At 52.1% G+C, this 21,493-nt stretch overlaps 1 protein-coding gene across 1 annotated transcript; it reads left to right on the top strand.

The window, feature by feature from the left end:
- Positions 1–117: 117 nt before the first annotated feature.
- LOC311529277 (CMP-N-acetylneuraminate-beta-galactosamide-alpha-2,3-sialyltransferase 2-like) lies at positions 118–14,406 on the top strand (the record flags this gene model as incomplete). Its single annotated transcript, XM_084645145.1, has 7 exons — positions 118–205; positions 5,223–5,804; positions 8,164–8,354; positions 10,187–10,366; positions 11,278–11,323; positions 12,293–12,412; positions 14,239–14,406. The coding sequence occupies exons 2-7, from the start codon at positions 5,520–5,522 to the stop codon at positions 14,404–14,406; spliced, it is 990 nt and encodes a 329-aa protein (XP_084501271.1). The 5' UTR covers positions 118–205; positions 5,223–5,519.
- Between the last annotated feature and the right edge of the window lie 7,087 nt (positions 14,407–21,493).

Here is a 21,493-nt window from a genome sequence, read left to right on the forward strand (position 1 = left end):
TGTTTTCAGTTGCCATCAGTCTTGTGGGCTGCAGATTTCCCCTGTGCTCTGTACAGCTAGTTTCTGTTCAGAAAACGGAAGTGTGTGCCCTGCCCAGCGCAGTGAGCGAGGAGAGAGAGTTGGGAGCTGCAAGGCGCATGCTGAAGCCCCCAGCCTCTGAGGCTGGGACGCTCACTTGTCATCTTCACGCCTCGGTGCCGCCCAGGTGAGTGTCCAGCAGCGCAAGAGCGGGGCCTACATTCTGCCCTGGCACAGCAGTGTCTTTGTAATGCAGTCTGCAGGGACATGTGCCAGCACATGGGCCCTACCTGCATGCCCAGCATCTTGGCAGGCTGCGGGGAGGGGCAGGGAGACTGCCCTACTCACACAGGTGAGGAGCAGGTTCCTGGATGTGGGGGCACCTCCAGCCTGGGTTGTCTCTTTGTTGTTTTAAACCAGCCACCAGGGCTGCAGTTCTAGGGGAGGCGGCCACTCCATGTTGGCTCTCCATTGATTGCGCCTTTCCTCAGAGGAGCAGAGTTTGCTTGGGCTTCACTCAGGCCCACGGCGTGGCCAAGTGCAGAGGGGAAGGGTCAGTTCCCATTGCACTGGGCAGATGGCGGGGGAGAGTGAGGCCTTTAAAGTCCAGAGTTCCCTAGGAACAAGGCCTCGCCCCCTCATCTGCTCCCATTCTCTGCCTTTTGCACAGAACAGCTTAGTCTCCTGAGGACTGAAATGCTTTGGTCTAGTTCAAGTCTTGGGCTCAAACCAGGGGTACCAGGATCATAGAACCATAGAATCTCAGGGTTGGAAGGGACCTCAGGAGGTCATCTAGTCCGACCCGCTGCTCAAAGCAGGACCAATCCCCAACTAAATCATCCCAGCCAGGGCTTTGTCAAGCCGGGCCTTAAAAACTTCTAAGGAAGGAGATTCCACCACCCCCTTAGGTAACGCATTCCAGTGCTTCACCACCCTCCTAGTGAAATAGTTTTTCCTAATATCCAACCTAGACCTTCCCCACTGCAACTTGAGACCACTACTCCTTGTTCTGTCATCTGCCACCATTGAGAACAGCCAAGCTCCATCCGCTTTGGAACCCCCTTTCAGGTAGTTGAAAGCAGCTTTCAAATCCCCCCTCACTCTTCTCTTCCGCAGACTAAACAATCCCAGTTCCCTCAGCCTCTTTCCCTGTAAATCATATGCCCCAGCCCCCTAATCATTTTCATTGTCCTCTTCTGGACTCTCTCCAATTTGTCCACATCATTTCTGTAGTGGATGATATTTAGTGACCTGCATTATACAGGAGGTTGTTTCTGTCTTAACTACTATGGAACCCCCCCAGACTTCTGCACTGGGGATCCATGTGCCTGGACATTTAATTGCCTCTGTCAAGGCTAATTCCCCACTAGGGCACTTCGAGTGCAGAAGGTGGGGGCCCGCAAGGATTCTAAAAATTAACACTGGCCACTCCAGGCTTGTATTAAACTCCCAAGGTCACAGCTTTTCTCTGACCTTGGATGGGTAGATGCTGCCAGCACCCGAGTGCAGAACCCCTTTGAGAACCTAGGAAGGTACACTTTGGAATTCCTTGCTGAGGGGTACCCTCAAGCCCCTTCACACACACACACACAAGCTGAGGAAGAAAAAGAAAAAAAGGAAATTAGCTGTTGCCACCAGCTAATTAAACATGTGCACAAACCTCTTAAGACACAAAAATCTAATTCTGTTCTTAAAAAGGGTAAATTTTATTAATAAAAAAAAAGAAAGAAAATACGTCTGGGAACTTAGGCTTTTGCTAGATTAAAAAAAAAAAAACAAGCACCAAGAATCACTTTCTTGAGGTCCAGCCTAAAGGTTACAAGCAAAACAAAAGCACCTGAGCTTAGCGCAGAGGAATCCGCAAGCCGTAAAGAAATAAAGAGAGAGAAACCTAATCACGTCTTCCTAGACATTTCCTGATCTACTTACATACCTGGGGTTTCAAATGAGTAGTTTCTAGGTATGATACTGAGGATTTTTCATACCTGGCCCAAAACTTCTTACAGCATAGCTCTACCCTGTCCGTCTCTCCCCAGGAGAACAACCACAGACCCAGACCCACCAGGTACAACCAGGTACAACCTTCTGTGGACATTCAGCTCTCTCTTTTGGTACCAGAGTGGACCACAACAACAGGGTAGACTTGGAGCAGCATGTCAGTTGCTCTGGGGCAGCACCATCTGGGGGATTTCTTCTCATTTTTCCTGGGGTCTTGAATACCAATCTGCCCGCTTGCTCACATGAATAGGCCTGCTGCTTCAGCAGCTGGGTTATTTCTGGTGGAAAGCCCAGTGCCTTGCAGGGTACTCTTTAATACCCTATGAATAACAGGGCTGCAGCCTTGGATCTGGACCCAGAGGTCCTCATCCTCTTCAAACTCTTCCAGGTGTTTCTTGTGAGCCTCAGGGTGACAGCAGTTGCCTGGCAGCATGCTTGGAGCACTTCAGTGGGGGTGGCCCAATACTAACAGGTGCTACGTGTGCCTAACTCCTGCTGAACTCAAGTGGGAGTCAGGCTGTCACGGTGCCTCAGTTGAGCTGAGAATACCAGATTCCAGACAGACCACTGAAAAATAGGGCAGACTCACCCCAAACTGCTGGTTAGCCTATCATTAGATTATACTAAGCCAGTAACAAAAGTGAACGTCTGTCTCACCACACTGGCTAACAAGAAGTCAAAAATGCACTCTCCTTAGGCATTCCAGCCCTTGGCTCACCACCCAGACACTGGACTGTATGATGAGTGATTACTGAAAACCAATTTAATCAAATATAGGGTCCTTCTAATCCTAAGGGGTCAGCCACTTAGCCAGGTCAACATATAACTCAGATCTTACCTAATAATCACGCTGACGCCAATCCTTTCGTAACTAAAAACTAAAGGTTTAATAAGAAAAGAAAAGAAGAGAGTTGTGAATGGTTAACTTTTCCATTGACACCTCACATGACATGCTTTGTATATGATTTGTTGCAATTGTCTAGCAGTGGTAATATCACTGATATAATGATACTATTCAACCATACAGCATCACACACAAGATGAGGCCTGCTCTTTCCTTTTGGGAGGACCCTTCCCATTCTGGGGCTCAGCTCAAAGGGGACTTAATATCTGGGGACTTAATGCAAAAGACTTTTAGCTTCTCTGAGTCAGGGCACAGTGGGTGGGAAATCCTTCTTTTCTGATCTTATCTGCTGGAGAGGGTTTGGCCGCGAAATAATTTAAAAGAATGGCTGCGCCCTCGTTCGGGATCCTCACCAGGGGCTGGAGTCCTTTGGCATAGCTGAGTGTTCCTGAAACTGCAACGCTTTGAAGGTCTGGGTTTGTCACATGACACACGGAACTCTTCTCTGTTGGGAATGGTAGCGTGAGGGTCCCGCTGTGCATGTGCCAAAGCCAGGGGAAAATGTGGGCTGGCAGTGCACGTGGTTTATTTGTTCCTGGCCCACTGCCTCCTGAGGCAGTGGAGGGGATTGTCTTTGGGCCTCACTTAGCCAGAGCTGAGCAAGGACCAACATTGTTTTTCAAAGGAAATTGCATGGGTAGCCTATGTCACTGGAACACAAAGGCTGAGAATTTAAACAAAGGGGTGAGGTTCCCCCAGCAAGGCTGGTGCCCCCACATTGCACTTGTTGCATATATCATATCTGGAAAATGGGGCTGTTAATGCTTCTGGAACCATAACGTTTGAATTTCTTGACTTACGTGTGTTTAAATTCTCTGCTTGGACTCTGCATTAAATGTAGATTTGAGGCTGTCAGGGTTCCCCCCCTACTCTGAACTCTGGGGTACAGATGTGGGCACCCTCATGAAAGACCCCCTAAGCTTATATTTTGCCAGTTTAGGTTAAAACTTCCCCAAGGCACAAATTCCTTTCCTTGTCCTTGGATGGTATTGCTGCCACCACCAAGTGATTTACACAAAAATTCAGGGAAGGGTCACCTGGAACCCCTATCCCCCCGCAAAATATCCACCCAAGCCCCTTCACCCCCTTTCCTGGGGAGGCTTGAGAATAATATACCAACCAGTTGCCTTAGCAATGTGAGCACAGACCAGACCCTTTGTCTTCAGGACACTGCAATCAAACAGGTTCTTAAAAAAAGATATTTATAAAGAAAAAAGTAAAAGAATCACATCTGCAAAATCAGGATGGAAGGTAACTGTACAGGATAATAAAAAGATTTTAAACACAGAGGCTTCACCTCTGGGCTCAGCTTCACAGTTACAAAAACAGGGAAAAAAAACTACCTCTGTAGCATAGGAAAATTCACAAGTCAAAACGAAAGATAACCTAACGCATTTCCTTGCCCTACTTACAATTTCTGTGGTTTTAGATGGATTATTCCAGGTATATTTTTGGGAGATATTATACCTGCTTGGCTTCTTTCTCCATCCAGAGAGGGAACCACAAAAGAGAACCACAAACAAATCCCCCCCCCACCCCCAGATTTGAAAGTGTCTTCTTTCCTCATTGGTCCTTCTGGTCAGGTTCCAACTAGGTTATTTGAACTGCTTAACCCCTTAGAGGTCAGGCAATCCTGTACAGCTGCCAAGGAGGAATTTTATGCTACTGCATACATAAAGGTTGCTACCCTTCTCCCTATTCATGACAGAGGGGTTCATATTCTCAGGAAAAAAAATACCATAACAATAAATTACTAAGATATTTACATTACTTAGAAAAACATATTGGAGCATTTAATTACAGAAAGAAACACATGAAAGCCAGAACATTCAAACCACCTTAACTCTGCCCCTGTGGCTCATCTAGGTCCCATAGTGATGACCTACCCACAGATGTGGCTATGACATAGATGAACAGGAGGGTCTGTAAGTCTCTCACAGGCACTGTAGGGAGCAGGGTGGGCTCTGCCTCCACCTCGCTTGCCCCCAGCGCTGGAAGATGTCATCTGGATGTAGGTGCACAACTTTTGGTTCCAAAGTTTGAAAACTGCAGCCTCAGTTCTGCACTACCTTGGCACAGAATCAGTGCCAGTTGCGGTGTGACCCCTCCATCCAGTCCAGCTCCAGTGTGACTCCGCTGCAGACCATGCAGTGAGCCCTTTAATTCTGCCATACAGGTATCCCCTCCTCCTGTCCTCAGCCTAGTCAGTGTTGTCAGACTGTCCTGAGTGATGGCTAGTCACAGCAAGACTCTCCCCTGGCACTGTCCTCTGTACTGATACTCCTTATCTGGTCTGTTTCAGGCTGGGACAGAGAGAGCCAACGCCTGGAAGAAGCTACCCCCTGCACAGAGCTGTGGGGGACTGGTGCCAGGCTGGGTTAACGCTGACTTGCGATCAGGGCTTGGAAACCTCCAGTGGCTCCTGAGTGTGCTGGACATACTGACCCCTTCCTTCTGTTCTTGGGGATGTCCAGCTACCCAGGAAAGGCTCCCGTTCTTCCCGTAAGAGCAGGAAAACTGCGACTGGGCCCAGATGCCCACAGGCAGTGACCCTGAACACCGCACACGGACCCACTGGGAGGAGCTGGTGGAGTGAAAGATGCTGCACTGGAAGAAGTTGTGGGCTGCTACAGCCCTGTGCATGGTGCCTGCCCTGTGGCAGGTTTATCAGTCCTTGTACCTGGGGCATTCAGCCTCTTTCTGGAGCCTTGGAGACATACTAGGGCCCGCGTCTGTCTCAGAGGCCCAGTCCTGTGGCTGCGTCAGCTGTATTGTGGAGCTCGGCAGCTCAGCCTGGTTTAACGAACGGTACGACTCAGTGATAAATCCCCTGCTGACGATGCACACCTCCGAGATCGCCCCAGACGTTCTGTCGTGGTGGCTGGTGAGTTACAGAGTCACAGCCGTTAAACCAATACAGGCATCTCCTACTGCGGCTGTTGGCGGCAGAGCCCATCCTTGGGCTCCTCAGAGCATTGTGGCAAGGGCAAAGCAGAGGCCTGGGGCATGACACCATGGCATGGGTGGGTATCAAACATAGGGATGCTCTGAGTGCCAAGGGCTGGCTCCTTTGTAGGACTGGTCCCAGGAGACAGGCTGTAGCAGCTGACGATGCCAGCAGAAACTTGTGGGGGTGGGTGCCTGCCCCCTGCTGCCGTGCTCCCTGGTTGGGGGGCGTAGGGCCAGGGCCAGGGCGCTTTCACATTCCCCAAGCAGCTGCCCATGCAGAAAGCCTGTTCTGTGCTCCTGTCGCCCCCACATGGATCCCTCTGGGAGGAGGAGGCTGGGGTAGAAAAGGGCAGCCACATCTACCAGCCGGTCTGCAGGACAAACTGCTCAGCTGGCCCCTCCCAAGTCCCTGGTGGCTGCATCTGTCCACTGCATGCAGCTCCCTGCTCTGACGCCTGCAGCTGCCTCTATAGCTGCGCTTAGCTCAGCCAGGAGCCACTTTGGGGGCCCGGTGCACGCACAGAGAGTGGGAGCTGCAGGGAGCAGCAAGGGGCCCATGAGCTGAGCTAGCTCACCCAGAGTCACTCACACCCAAGGAAAAGCCAGGCTGTTTGGAGCGTTCCCAGAAGGTCACAGGTCGAGGGAACCCATCAGCCTTAACTTGGCCTGTTAGCTCCGCTGGCCCGCTCTGCATCGGGATGGGGCTGTGTGTCAGCTACCTCGTGGTGCCACAAGATCACTGCTACACCCCCAGGTTTGGAGCAGTCTCTTGGAGGAACCCCTTTGATGTGCCAGACCCCCAGGGTCTCGCTCTTCCCTCAGGGTAGGACACCTGGCCTCACTGCCTCCTAAGATTGAACCTCTGTGAGCTCTGTTCAGCGAGTCCAACCGAGACGGACTCCTGGGAGAGACTTGTCCGCTCTGCAGGGATTAATGCACCTCACCAAGTATTCAGAGGGACACTCAAACAGTGAAAAGAAAAGGAGGACTTGTGGCACCTTAGAGACTAACCAATTTATTTGAGCATGAGCTTTCATGAGCTACAGCTCACATCATCGGATGCATTTCAAACCAGTTTCAAACCCGTTGGGTTTATTAGTCCCCTGGCGCGCAGCATGGGAGGTCCTTAGGTTAGTACAGAGAAGTGAAGCTTAGCACAGTCCAGTCTGCTCAGCCCAGAGCCCCAGCCATGCTGTAGTGAACCCTATTTTCAGGCTCTGTCTCTCTCTCAGTTTGATCCTCTGTGTCCGTTCCCAGGTGAGAGAACTCCCAGCTTCCTCCAGAAGCCCCCCGGCCCCCCTTCCGGTCCTGTGTGCGTAAACTGGGCTCCCCGCCCGACTTCCCTGCTGAGAGGCAGCAAAATCCATGAGGCACTGGAGTTTGCATTGTTTTTGCTGGCCCCGTTGTTGAACGGGATGAATTTCAACCAGTTCCTCAATGACTCTTCAGTCCACCCAGACAGGGAGGTGGCGCACAGACCCATAGGCGCCGACTCTGGGGGTGCTCTGGGGCTGGAGCACCCACAGGGGAAAATGGTAGGTGGCTGCTGAGCATGCACTGGCAGCCCCCTTATCAGATCCTCCCCATGCCCCAGCACTTCCCACCTGCCGGCGGGCCCCGCACATCAGCACCTTCTGCTCCCTCCTCGTGCCTCCCGCCCATCATGATCAGCTGTTTCTCAGGGAGGCTGGAAGGGGGAGGAGCGAGAATGTGGCAAGCTAGGGGGAGGGGGTGGAACTGGGCAGGAAGAGGTGGGGTGGGGGTGGAGTGTGGGTGAAAAGAGGTGGGGCAGGGGGTGGGGCCTTGGGGGAAGGGGTAAAGTGGGGCAGGGGCAGGGCAGACCCAGAAGTCGAGCACTTTGGAAAGTTGGTGCCTGTGTCCCTTAGTCTGCCCTGAGAGCAAACTTAATCCTTGTCCCCTACTGGGTAGCCATGCAATGTATCAGGGAAACTGAGGCACACACCAGAGTCATACATATTATTAAAAAATTCCCAACTTCATTCCACCAACATACCTAGTGGAGATGCACCCATGTGGCCAGCAGAACTCCGCTGGCAAGGAGCTTGGGGCAGCCCTGGGCAAAATTGCGCAGGTAGGGTGGGGAGGACTGCCCCAGCCATTCCACTGCAAAAAGGGGGTGTAGCAGAGCAGGAGCTGGGGCATGCTGTGTGCCCCCTGAGCACAGCTGGGTTGGGCTCACAGCCTTTCTGGCCTCTGCAGAGAAGGCATTGCCTTCTGGACATTGGGCTCGGTGGCACCACGGACATGCCATAGCTTTGTTCTTGTTCCTTTAGAAGCTGCAGGGCTCGCAGAGCAGTGCCCAGTTCCAGGGAATAATCCAACAAATGTTTGACATTCTTCCATCCCCAACCATGGATGCTCGGCCCATCTCCCGCTGCAGGATGTGTGCAGTGGTGGGGAACTCTGGGCGCCTGAGGGGCTCCCACCACGGGAGAGAGATCGACTCCCACCACTGGGTTCTGAGGTGAGTGGGACAGAGCTGGCTCACCCCCTGTTCTTTTGCCGCCTCTCCAATGGGCCCAGCCCCCTGCAGCCGCTCTGGTTGAGCAGAGTAAAGCTCTGCCCACAGACCTGGGGTAGAGCCCCAGCAAAGGCATAGATGATCCCGGGACCTTGTCCTGCCCCGGGGGCATCTCACGGTGCTGTTCCCTCCCAACAAGCCATGAGGAGGCACCCGGCACTGCAGCCAGGCTGCTGAGGGCCCAACGGCCCTTCGGCCACCGGGTCATTGGGCGGGAAGGAGTTCCCAGGCCGTGTAGGAGGCACTCTCTGGAATCTGTATCACCATCTCCCACTGTCTTCCCTCATGCACCATGTTTCAGCTCACCTGGGAGCTGCTGGAGGAGAGCGGGACACAGCTCTGGGGCTACATCTGAATGTAAAAAACCAGCCAGCTTGGGATAGCAGCCCCAGTGAGCACCAGCCACGATGACAGACAGCTCCAGCTCCCAGCCACTTAGCCCCCCAATTCCCTGCTGGCCAGGATGGCTTCCTTGCCCCAGCCCATCCTCCCAGCCATTGCAATACCCATACCCCATTCTTCCCTCCCAGCTAGGGCAGGCCCTGAGCCCCCAGCCAGACAGAGTGAGCCCTGAGCCCCACTCCACACCCAACCAGCCAGGGTGAGCCCCAAGCCCCATTCCCTCCTGCCAGCCAGGGCGAGCCCCAAGCCCCATCCCCCACGCAGCTGGCCAGGGCAGGCCCCGAGCCCCATCTCCCAGGCAGCTGGCCAGGGTGGGCCCCGAGCCCCATCTCCCACCCAGGTGGCCAGGGCGGGCCCCGAGCCCCATCTCCCACGCAGCTGGCGAGGGTGGGCCCCGAGCCCCATCTCCCACCCAGCTGGCCAGGGCGGGCCCCGAGCCCCATCCCTCATCTGGCTGGCTAGGGCGGGCCCCAAGCCCCATCTCCCACCCAGGTGGCCAAGGCGGGCCCTGAGCCCCATCTCCCACCCAGCTGGCCAGGGCGGGCCCTGAGCCCCATCCCTCATCTGGCTGGCTAGGGCGGGTCCCGAGCCCCATCTCCCACCCAGGTGGCCAAGGTGGGCCCCGAGCCCCATCTCCCACCCAGGTGGCCAGGGCAGGCCCCTCAGGGTTCCCTCTAATTTTTCCCAGCCAGGTGCAGAATGAATTCTGTTATGTGCACCAATATGGAGGTGATGTGTCACACATCACCTCCATACTGATGCACATAACAAAATTCATGTGGTGGGGGTGGGGGCCAAGGGTTTCGGAGTGTGGGAGGGGGCTCAGGGCTGGGGCAGAGGCTTGGGTTACAGGGGGGGTGAGGGCTTTGGCTAGGGGTGCGAGTTCTGGGATGGGGCCAGGGATGAGGGGCTCAGGGCTGGGGCAGACGGTTGAGTGGAGATGGGTGGGGGGTGAGGCTGCCCCGGGGCTGTGATGGGGAGAGAGAACTCCCTGCAGCAGCACCTGGGCTTGGGGAGAGGCACGCCTCTTCCCGCCGCAGCAGCTCTGGCCGCGGCTGGGTTGGGACCGTGAGAGAGGCACCTGTCCCACGGCTGAGGCAGGTCCAGGCCAGGCTGGGTTGGGGCTGGGGGAGGAATCTTTCCCTGTCGCAGCCTTGAGCACCTGTGCGGTGTCTAATAGGCTTTTGCATGGTTGCATGGCCATGAAGCTTAGAGGGAACTTAGGCCCCGATCCCCATCCCCCACCCAGCTGGCCATGGTGGGCCCTGAGCCCCATTCCCTCCTGCTGGCCAGGAAGGGCCCCCTGGGAGGCAGGGAGTGCCCAGCATGCATGTTACAGCAGACTCAGCTGTGCTCTCTCCTCATGCCCCCAGGATGAACAGGGCGCAGACTGCTGGGTTCGAGGAGGATGTTGGCACGAGGACAACGCACCACTTTATGTACCCAGAGAGTGCTGTGGACCTCCAGCCTGGTGTCCACCTGGTGCTGGTTCCCTTTAAAGCACTGGACCTGAAATGGGTGACCAGTGCCTTCTCCACAGGGAAACTGCGCTAGTGAGCATGGGGCCTGATCTGCCGAGGGGGAGGGGGATCCTCTGAGGGCAGCGTCCTAGGCAGGAGGCTCATTTGCCCCTGGTGGAGGCTGAGTAGTCTCTTGGGTCCTCCCAAGATGCAAGGCCTGAGGTGGCTCTGGGGGTGCTGGCTCATCCCATGGGGCAGTGGGCTCCAGTGTGCCCACAGCACAAATCTCCACACGAGATGGGGCTTAGGTGGTGCCCAGGCTCCATTGACTTGTGGAAGCTGATTCACCCCTGTGTCCAAGGAGAGGAGACTCAGGAGGCCCACCAGAAGGATGACCCCACCCATGAATGAGGGATGGGGTCCCCCCAGGACACTGGCGCTGCCCCTCCCCCCAGGATGGGGGCTTTGCTCTGGGAAGCTAGATTGCTCCTGCCTCGTCCCTTGTGGGGGCTCAGTGGCTCCCTTGGGAGGTTGAGGGGCTCGGGCTCCTCCCCCTCAGGCTGGGGCACACGCCGGACATGACGTTCGACTTGGCTCACTAAACCCCAGAGGGTGGCGAAGGACAGGGCAGACCTGAAGCTGGTTAGAGAGGGTGAGAACATTTGTACAGACCTCGGGGAAGGGACACGTCTCATGGCTGATGGCTCCAGCACTGGTGTTCAGACATGTGCCACATCACACAGGGGCTGGCTCAGTGGCTTAATGGCATTGTGCTGAAAGGCTTCCTGCCTCCTGAGCTGAGGTCAGTGCATGGTGCCAAGGAGACAGCAGCTCCAGCAGACGCACCATTGAGGAGGCAGCCATTCAGCTCCTGAGAAGGTCTGCTCAGGCATTAGCCTCATCCCTGGTGGATTGTAGAAGTCATGGGTAGGGCCAGAAGAAAGCCATGCGTATGGTACTGAGGACACCACTTTCCACTGACCACACTTCCTCTTCCTTTGTAGCACGTACACAAGAGTCAAACAGTTCATTAAAGCTGACAAAAGCAAGGTAAGGGCTGGCTGGGGACACAGCCAGCACCAGCCATCTCATGTTCTGGACATTTGCTTCCTGAGTCTGGGTAGAGGATGGCCAGGTCTGTGGGGAGAATGGTTATCGGAGGCCCTTACCGATTCATTGCCAGAAATTTACAGTTTCCTGACACTGCTTAATGGCGGGGGATATCTAAGAATTTCCATAAACTTTGATCAAGTGGCCAAGGACTAACCATGGAACCCGCTTGCATGGGAGGCTGGAGCCACAAAGTCTGTACGTTAAGAGTCTGGCGCAGGTGCTTGTCAAGTGGCTTCCAGCATGTTAAAGGCCTGATGGCCAGTTGTGCTCTGGGATCCCTGAGACACACCAGGAATCCAGTCACTGAGGCGACAAACCCGCCCAGCCTCACAGAGCAGGTCTTCCTCAGAACCGGCTGCAGGAGCCCTCCATCTTTCCTGGCTAGCCAGTGCAGAGCTCCAAGCTCCTGACGCTGCTCGGAAACAGCAAAGGGCACGAGAGCTCTGCCAGAGCCGCCTGGCCAGCCAAGCGTAGCATTCCCAGGCCTGGCCGTTTCCGGCAGCAGCTGGTTACAGCGTCCCAGAAGGCTCTCAGGAGTGGGCTGCCCCTGTGGTGCGTGTTCTCCTGCTGTGCACCAGGTGGTAAGCTGCCCACAGTGCGCCAAGACCCAATACGGGCCATTCGTCTCAGAGCAAAGTAGCTCCCATCAGGGCAGGAGCGCTATTGAATTAAGCTCACCCTTTCTAGGTACTAATCTCTGCCCCATCAGCGAGGCCCTGACCTGTGCACACAATCCCAGATGGGCTCTCACTGAGATATTCTCTAGCTCTTCCAGGACAGTGACGCACACAGAAGTGTCAGCGGTGAGCTGGGGCTGGGTTTGCGGCTTCCGGGCATGGCCTCTTAGTACTGGGTAGGATGATGACAGAATCTCGTAGCATTGGCCCTGTTCTGTTCTCCTCTCAGGTGCTAATCCTGAACCCTGCCTTTCTCAAATACATCCATGACAAGTGGACACAGCACCATGGGAGGTATCCATCCACGGGCTTCACAGCATTGCTTTTTGCCTTGCACACCTGTGATCAGGTAAGTGTCCAAGTGGGTGGGGCCAATGCCCTTGGCCTGTGATGAGGCAGGAAAGGATGGAGACAGACGTTGTCCAGATGCTATGATCAGAGGAGTCTTGAGCAGATGCCAGCTTCAGCCTCCATGCTGAGACCATAGGTAGCCAGCTCACACCACCCTTGCTGCAGCTGGCTGCCTGTAGGCCCCCTTGGTGCCCTTGCTCGCCTCTGCTGCAAACTGCAGCGTGGTACCTGGGCAGCTCAACATGGTACCCAGGCATAAGACCATAAGAACAGCCACACTGGGTCAGACCAAAGGTCCATCTAGCCCAGTATCCTGTCTTCCAACAGGGGCCGATGCCAGGTGCTCCAGAGGGAATGAAAAGAGCAGGTCATCATCAAGTGATCCATCCCCTGTCACCCATTCCCAGCTTCTGGCAAACAGAGGCTTGGGACGCCACCCCGGTCCATGTAGAGGCATTATGATATTTTGTATCACTTTCCTAATGATCTCCCAACATTCTATTCCCTTTTTTGCTGCCGCTGCACTTTGAGCAGATGTTTTCAGAGAACTATCCACCATGACTCCAAGATCTCTTTCTCAAGTGGTAACAGCTAATTTAGACCCCATCATTTTGTATGTAGAGTTGGGATTATGTTTTCCAATGTGCATTACTTTGCATTTATCAACACTGAATTTCATCTGCCATTTTGTTTCCCAGTCACCCAGTTTTGTGAGGTCCCTTTTTCACTCTTCACAGTCAGTTTTGGACTTAACAATATTTAGTAATTTTGTATTGTCTGCAAATTTTGTCACCTCACTGTTTACCCCTTTTTCCAGATCATTTATGAATATGTTGAACAGCCCAGCTCCCAGTACAGATCCCTGGGGGACACCACTATTTACCTCTCCCCATTCTGAAAACTGAACATTTAGCCCTATCCTTTGTTTCCTGTCTTTTAACTGGTTACTGCTCCATAAGAGGAGCTTCCCTTTTATCAGCAGTGTACCATGGTACCTGGGCAGTGCAGCGTGGCCCCAGGGCAGCTCAGCATGGCCCCAGGGCAGCTCAGCGTGGTATCGGGGGGAGCTCAGCGTGGCCCCAGGGCAGCTCAGCGTGGTATCGGGGGAGCTCAGCGGGCCCCAGGGCAGCACAGCGTGGTATCGGGGGAGCTCAGCGTGGCCCCGGGGCAGCTCAGCGTGGTATCGGGGGGAGCTCAGCGTGGCCCCGGGGCAGCTCAGCGTGGTATCTGGGGGAGCTCAGCGTGGCCCCGGGGCAGCTCAGCGTGGTATCGGGGGGAGCTCAGCGTGGCCCCGGGGCAGCTCACCGTGGTATCGGGGGAGCTCAGCAAGCCCTTTACTGCGACCTAGTGCCTTGTGCCTTTTTTTTAAATAACATTTTTTAATTTTGGGGGGCATTTCTTGTTATTTCGTTTTAGCCATTAAAAATGTTGTTTATTTCTTTTTATTACATGTACATAATAAAATACCACAAATTACCCCTCTCTCAGTCCTCCGCCCTCACCAGGGCATTTGGGTGGGTGGGACCCTGCCCTCAGAGTGAGAGACGCGGGGGTTGCAGACTGAGCCTGCCCTGCACTCACTCCCCAGTGGCAGCTCCTAGCCTGCAGGGTGGAGCCTTGCTCCAGGCATTGTGCTTGGGTGCCCAGTGTTGCAATGCCATCAGGTTTGGCTTGGCCGTCTGGCAGGCAGAATGGGAGCTGCAGCTGTATGGTATGTGTGTGGGGGGCGGATGTTTCATTTTATGTCGCGTGGGAGGGAGGTTCCTGTTATTTTGCAACTGCAAAACCCTGGGGCTTTGCTGACCTTGCCTGCTTTGCATGCAGGTGTCAGTGTTTGGTTACGGTGCGGACAGCGGTGGGAACTGGCATCACTACTGGGAAGAGAACCGTAACCCTGGAGCCTTCCGCAGGACTGGGGTGCACAACGCGGACTTTGAACTTGCCCTCATCACGAAACTGGCAGCCGAAGGCAAAATCTCCTTTTATAACTAGCTAAGGGGGCTCTGCTACCCTACGCCAACCCCCAGGCAAGGGGCGCTTCCTCCCGCGGGTGCGCCGCTCTCCACGCCCAGCCCCACTGCCTCGGGGGCAGGGACTGTTCGGGGTTGCAGCAGAACCAATTACGCTTCAAAGCTAGATACTGACCATGCTGCCCCATTCCTCTTGCTTTTCTTCCCTGCGAGGGGATGCTCTGGAGGGGGGCATCTAGCTATCCTGCTCGCCGGCCCCGCTCTGTCATCACTCAGCAATGGCTTTACTCTCTCAACACCCCAGCAGGTTGCATTCACCTGCACGTCCGCCAATGTAATATACGCCATCATGTGCCAGCAATGCCCCTCTGCTATGTACATCGGCCAAACTGGACAGTCCCTACATAAAAGGATAAATGGACACAAAGCAGATATTAGGAATGGCAATATACAGAAACCTGTAGGAGAAGGCTTCAACCTCCCTGGACACACAATAGCAGATGTCAAGGTAGCCATCCTGCAGCAAGAAAACTTCAGGACCAGACTTCAAAGAGAAACTGCTGAGCTTCAGTTCATTTGCAAATTTGACACCATCAGCTCAGGATTAAACAAAGACTGTGACTGGCTTGCCAACGACAAAAGCAGTTTCTCCTCCCTTAGTGTTCACACCTCCACTGCTAGAAGAGGGCCTCATCCTCCCTGATTGAACTAACCTCGTTATCCCTAGCTTGATTCTTGCTTGCAGATTTATACCTGCCTCTGGAAATTTCCACTATATGCATCTGAGGAAGTGGGTATTCACCCATGAAAGCTTATGCTCCAATACATCTGTTAGTCTATAAAGTGCCACAGGACTCTTTGCCGCTTTTACAGATCCAGACTAACACGGCGACCCCTCTGATACATGGCTATGATCCTTCACCAGATACGTGTCTCATGAAGAAGTCTTTCAGCCATGCCCAGATCAACGACACTGGAAGGCCTTTGGGTGAGCATCGCTCCATAAGACAGGATTGTAACTAGTTAAGTAACCCTAGGTCCAAATAGGGCTGTCAATTAATTGCAGTTAACTCAAGCGATTAACACAAAACAAATTAACTACATTCAAAAAACAGTTGCGATTAATAGCAGTTTGAATTGCACCGTTAAACAATAATAGAATACCAATTGAAATTTATTATAAATATTTTTGGATGTTTTTCTACATTTTCAAATATATTGATTTCACTTACAAAACAGAATACAAGTGCACAGTGCTCACTTTATGTTATTTTTATTAAAAAATATTTGCACTGTAAACCAGATAAACAAAAGAAACGGTATTTTTCAGTTTACCTCATACAAGTGCTATAGAGCAATCTCTTTGTTGTGAAAGTGCAACTTACAAATGTAGCCCTTTTTTTACATAACTGCCCTCAAAAACAAAACAATGTAAAACTTTAGAGCCTACAAGTCCACTCAGTCCTACTTCTTGTTCAGCCAATCGCTCAGACAAACAAGTTTGTTTACATTTATGGGAGATAATATTGCCCTCTTCTTATTTATAATGTCAGCTGAAAGTGAGAACAGGCGTTCGCATGGCACTGTTATAGCCAGCGTCGCAAGGTATTTACGTGCCACATATGCTAAACATTCATATGCCCCTTCATGCATCAACTTGCAGGCCCTAAAGTTTTACATTGTTTTGTTTTTGAGAGTAGTTTATGTAAAAAAAATAATTCTACATTTGTAAGTTGCACTTGCACAATAAAGCAATTGCATTTCAGCACTTGTATGAGGTGAATTGAAAAATACTGTTTCTTTTTACAGTGCAAATATTTGTAATAAAAATAATAATATAAAGTGAGCACTATATACTTTGTATTCTGTGCTGTAACTGAAATCAATATATTTGAAAATGTAGAAAACATCCACAAATATTTATAATAAATTTCAATTGGTATTCTCTTAACAGAGTGATTATAACAGTGATAAATCACGACTGGTTTTTTTTATTCTTACAATAATTTTTTTTTTTTAACTCGGCCGACATCTCTAATTCTAGATTGCAGGTTATGATTTTATATGCAACCACTTGGTCCTACATGTCTATTTGCTATCAGGTGAATCTCTACTGTATGTCAAATAAACTTTTGCTTGTTTACACTATAAGCACATCCAAGTGCTGTGTGTTAAGTGGCACCATCGTCTGAGGGGAACTGGTAAGTGGGGTGGGGTGCTGTTTATTTAGATGCAGTGTCCAGTGGAAGGGGCTGGCCACTCCAGGGGGATGCGCAGAGAGCTCAGGGGGTTCAGTGTGCCTGTTGCTAAACTGCAGCGAGAAAGGAGGCCTGCAGAGGCCTAGAGAAGAGTGGGGCCAGTGGAGCCCGGGAGCTGACCCATGGCAGGCACAGATGAGGCTTCCTCCCACTAAGGGCAGGTGGTAGCCAGGGGCCTCTCAGCCCTGGGTACCCCCAGAAAGGGTCACACACAGCAGGCAGCTTTCACTTGGAGTTGCTAGTTTAATGAGGGCCATAGGACTGCCCAGGGGCATCAATTTTAAAGTCAAAAGGGACCATTGTGATTGTGACAGGTTTCCCCCGGGGTTCCACCTGGAACTGGGGTATCACTGAGCCCTCTGACTCACCAGTCTGGGCTCCCTCTCTGTGCTGCTGTGACAAGCTGCAAAGCCCTCCAAGCTCACACTTTCGCCAGCACTCACACAGATAGGGACACATCCTGGTGCAGTTACATGCAGGCTCTGACCAGCCACTGCATGCAGCAACAATAGAGAGCCTACAGCCAAAATAAGCACCAGCTCCCCAGCCTAGGACCCCAGAGCAGTACTGTCCTGCCCTGGTCAAATCTAGCCAGTATATGGGTTTAATACATGGTCCACCGCTCCCTCAATGTGAAGAGGATGATGCACACTTGTGGTAACCAAGCTGAGATTTTCCCTGGACACCTCAGTCAAACGCACACTGGTTTAGATTAAAGCATAAAATAAGTTTATTAACTACAAAAGATAGATTTTAAATGATTATAAGTGATAACAAACAGATCAAAGCAGATTACCTAGCAAATAAACAAAAACACAAACTAAGCTTAACATACTGGATAGATTGGATATGAATTAGTAGTTTCTCACCCTGAGTGATGGTACAAGCAGGCTGGCAGCATGGGTTTCCCAGGATTTCATACACAGGCTAGCAATCCCTTTAGCCTGGTTCCAGCACTTCCCACCAGTTCAGTCTTTGTTCCTCACAAGATGGAGTCCAGAATCATGTGGCTGATCACATGCCCTTGTAGAGTCATAGCAGCTTTCTCAGGAAGGCTCATCAGATGGGGCATACGCTACGCCTAAGGCCTATTGTTTTCCCTAATGGCTCATTACCCAATATAGGCCCTTCCCAACCAGCTATCTAGACTAAAAGCATCTTGCCTAGTGAGCGTCACCCAGGTGTGATTATATTTGAAATTCAGATACATAGTCAATATTCCTAACTTCAGATATAAAAAATGATACATGCATACAAATAGGATAATCAGCAAATCACAACTTTTCCAATGACGCCTTACATGACCCATCTTGTATAAAAGGCATCACAGTTATGCTATAATCATATCATAATACTATCACTATGAGGAATATGAGGTGCAGTGTCACACTGATCATCTAGTCTGACCTCTCACATTACGCAGGCCAGAGAACAGCCTCAAAACAATTCCTGTTTGAGCTGGAGCAGATAGTTTAGAAAAAACATCTGATTTTGATTTAAAAATGGCCAGTGATGGAGAAAAAACGGTTACCTACCTTTCGTAACTGTTGTTCTTCGACATGTGTTGTTCACGTCCATTCCAATTAGATGTGTGCATGCCACGGGCACACTTGTCAGAAGATTTTTTGCTTAGAGCACTATCTGTCAGGTCGGCTGCGGAGCCCCTGGAGCGGCGCCTTCATGGCGGTGTATATAGGTCCCTGCTGACCCACTGCGTCTTCAGTTCCTTCTTACCAGATACTCTGACAGAGGTGAAGTGGGTGGGCTTGGAATGGACGTGAGCAACACATCTCGAAGAACAACAGTTACGAAAGGAAGGTAACTGTTTTTTCTTCTTCGAGTGTTTGCTCATGTCGATTCCAAGTAGGTGACTCCCAAGCAGTCCCCCAGAGGGGTCAGAGTTCACAGAGTTACAGAGTGTAGCACGGCTCTACCAAACGTGGCATTGTCTCTAGCCTGCTGAGAGATGGTGTAGTGTAATGTAAAGGTGTGAACAGACAACCATGTCACCGCACTACAGATGTCCTGGATAGGGACCTGTGCCAGGAACGCTGCAGATGAAGCTTGTGCTCTTGTGGAGTGCGCTGTTAACGCTGGGGCTGGTATCTTTGCTAGGTCATAGCAGGGTGGGATCCATGGGCGGATACAGGGCGGGATCCATGAAGAGATCCTTTGGGATGAGACAGGGAGACCTTTCTTTCACTGAGCAATCGCGATGAAGAGCTGTGTTGACTTTCTAAATGGCTTTGTCCACTCAATGTAAAAAGCTAATGCCCATCTGACATCCAGGGAACGGAGCATACGTACCCTGTCATTAGCATGCAGCTTAGGGCAGAACACCAGCAGAAAGATGTCCTGATTCCTGTGAAATTGTGAAACTACCTTCGGGAGGAACGCTGGGTGCGGCCACAACTGTACTTTGTCCGTATAAAGCATGGCATAAAGGGGCTCAGACATCAGGGCCTTGAGCTCAGACACACTTCTGGCTGATGTTATAGCCATTAGGAACACCACGTTCCAAGAAAGGTAAAGGAGACAGCAAGTCACCAGGGGCTCGAAGGGAGGGTCCATCAGCCTGGAGAGCACCAGGTTGAGATCCCATGGGGAAATCGGCTGTCGTACCTGAGGGTACAGCCTGTCCAGCCCCTTGAGAAAATGGCCAACCATGGGGTTAGCAAATACTGAGTGGCCCACTGAGCCAGGCTGGAAAGCTGAAATCGCAGCCAGGTGAACCTTGATCGCAGCCAGGTGAACCTTGATCGCAGCCAGGTGAACCAGCAGACCCTGCTGTTTTAGGTGAAGTAAATAGCCCAGGATGAAGGGAATTGAGGCCTGCAATGGGGGAGTGCCCTTCTGTAGAGACCAAATTGAAAACCTCTTCCACTTAGCCAGATAAGTGGCATGAGTGGAAGGCTTTCTGCTGCCAAAGAGAACCTCCCTAACCAGGTCAGAGCATGTGAGCTCCAACAGCTTTAGCCGTGGAGTTTCGATGCCATGAGGTGGAGAGACTCCAGGTTGGGTTGCTGGAGGCGGCCATGATCCTGCGTGATCAAGTCCGAAAACCAGGGGCAGAGTTATAGGTGCGTCCATGGACAAGTCTAGCAGTGTGATGAACCAGTACTGATGTAGCCACGCTGGTGCTATCAAGATTAACGATGCTTTCTCCTGTCGGACCTTGAGGAAGACCTTGTGGATGAGCGGGAAAGGTGGGAAAGCATACAGCAGGCCCCCATTCCAAGGGAGGAAAAAGGCGTCCGCAAGCAAGCCCAGGCTGTGATTCAGGAAGGAGCAGAACTGATGACACTTCCTGATGTGTTGTGTCACAAACAGGTCTATCTGGGGAGAGCCCCACCTTTGGAAAATGCTGATGGTGACGTCCGGGCAAAGAGACCACTCATGGCCGTGAAAAGACCTGCTGAGGTGATCGGCCAGTTCGTTCTGCGAGCCCGGAAGATACAATGCCTCCAATTGTATCGAGTGGGCAATGCAGAAGTCTCATAGCCTGAGGACTTCCTGACACAGCGGAGAGGAGTGAGCACCACCCTGTTTATAGATGTAAGCAGAGTCAGGATGAGCTCCACCCTGACACCTGGTGGTGAGGTGTAGCAAGTTGTGGAAAAGAACTTCAGGGGCCATCTCATTTGCATAGGCACACCCACCCTGCCTAGAATGAGGCCATAGCTGCCCAAATGGTCACTTTGGCTGCTGTGGGATCCCCAGTGTCTCTGTTATTGGGGCAGGAAGAATAAATTGTTATTACCCTGATTATGGGAACTGTGCTTGGAACTGTACTTGGCCTTTTGTTATGATGGAGGGATTCACCATCAACTGTATAGCACTCGCTAGGCAAGGGTCATGGGCTCCAAAACTGTGAATTGAGAAAGGTTGGAAGCAGGTATTAATACTTGGTGGTATGGGTCTCTTGATGAGGGCCTTACATGCTAATTGCACTTCCTCCTCTCTCCACTGTGGAACTAATTTTGATTCTGTTAGGAGTCTGGTTACAGGCTGCTGAGCTGAATTCACTTTGGGCTCATGGTGCACCAGCACTGAGGCTCCCCTACTACAAGCTGAATTCACCAAAGAGCTGAACTGACTAAGAGCTGAAATCACTGAGCGTTGTGTTAAGTAGTGGGGGAGCCTGACGATCTAGTGTGGAGCAGTTTGTGGGACGGCTGGAGCGCCTTGTGGACTGGCTGGTGGAGCAGTTCATGGGACGGCGGGAGTTGCTTGTGGGCCGCGGAGCTGAGCAAAGCAGTTTGTTGGGTGGCTGGTGGAGTGGAGCGGAGCGGAGCGAAGCCCTATGGAGCTGTGGGGCAGTCAGCTTCAGATCATGTAAGGTGCCCCTGACCTCTCTCTTTCCCCCCTGCCCCCCATCTCCACCCAGGTTGGGAGGTAAAGCTCTGCAGATAAACTTTTGAACTCTGGGGCTGCCCTGACCAGGGACAGAGACTTTTGGGTCATTGGACTTTTGGGACTTTGGGTAATTTGGGGTTGCTGGACTCAAGAACCCAAGGGAAAGGACACGCCCCAATTTGCTTGGGGTGGGTTTTTGCTCATGGGTTGTGTTATGAATCCTGTTGGTGGTGTTTCCCCAACATAATGCCACATTGTTTCTCTCTGTTATTAAAAGGCTTTTTGCTACACTCAGACTCTGTGCTTGCGAGAGGGGAAGTATTGCCTCTTAGAGGCACCCAGCGGGGTGGTATATATTTGTCCCAGGTCACTGGGTGGGGGCTCGAGCCGGTTTTGCATTGTGTTATTGGAATGGAACCCCTAGATACTGAACCCGGCCCTTGTTGCTGCCAGCTCTGATAGGCAGAAGGGTTACATATAGAACATCGCTGTGGT

Source organism: Lepidochelys olivacea, assembly GCF_965140295.1.
Source record: "Lepidochelys olivacea isolate rLepOli2 genome assembly, chromosome: 13".
Taxonomy (NCBI): Eukaryota; Metazoa; Chordata; order Testudines; family Cheloniidae; genus Lepidochelys; species Lepidochelys olivacea.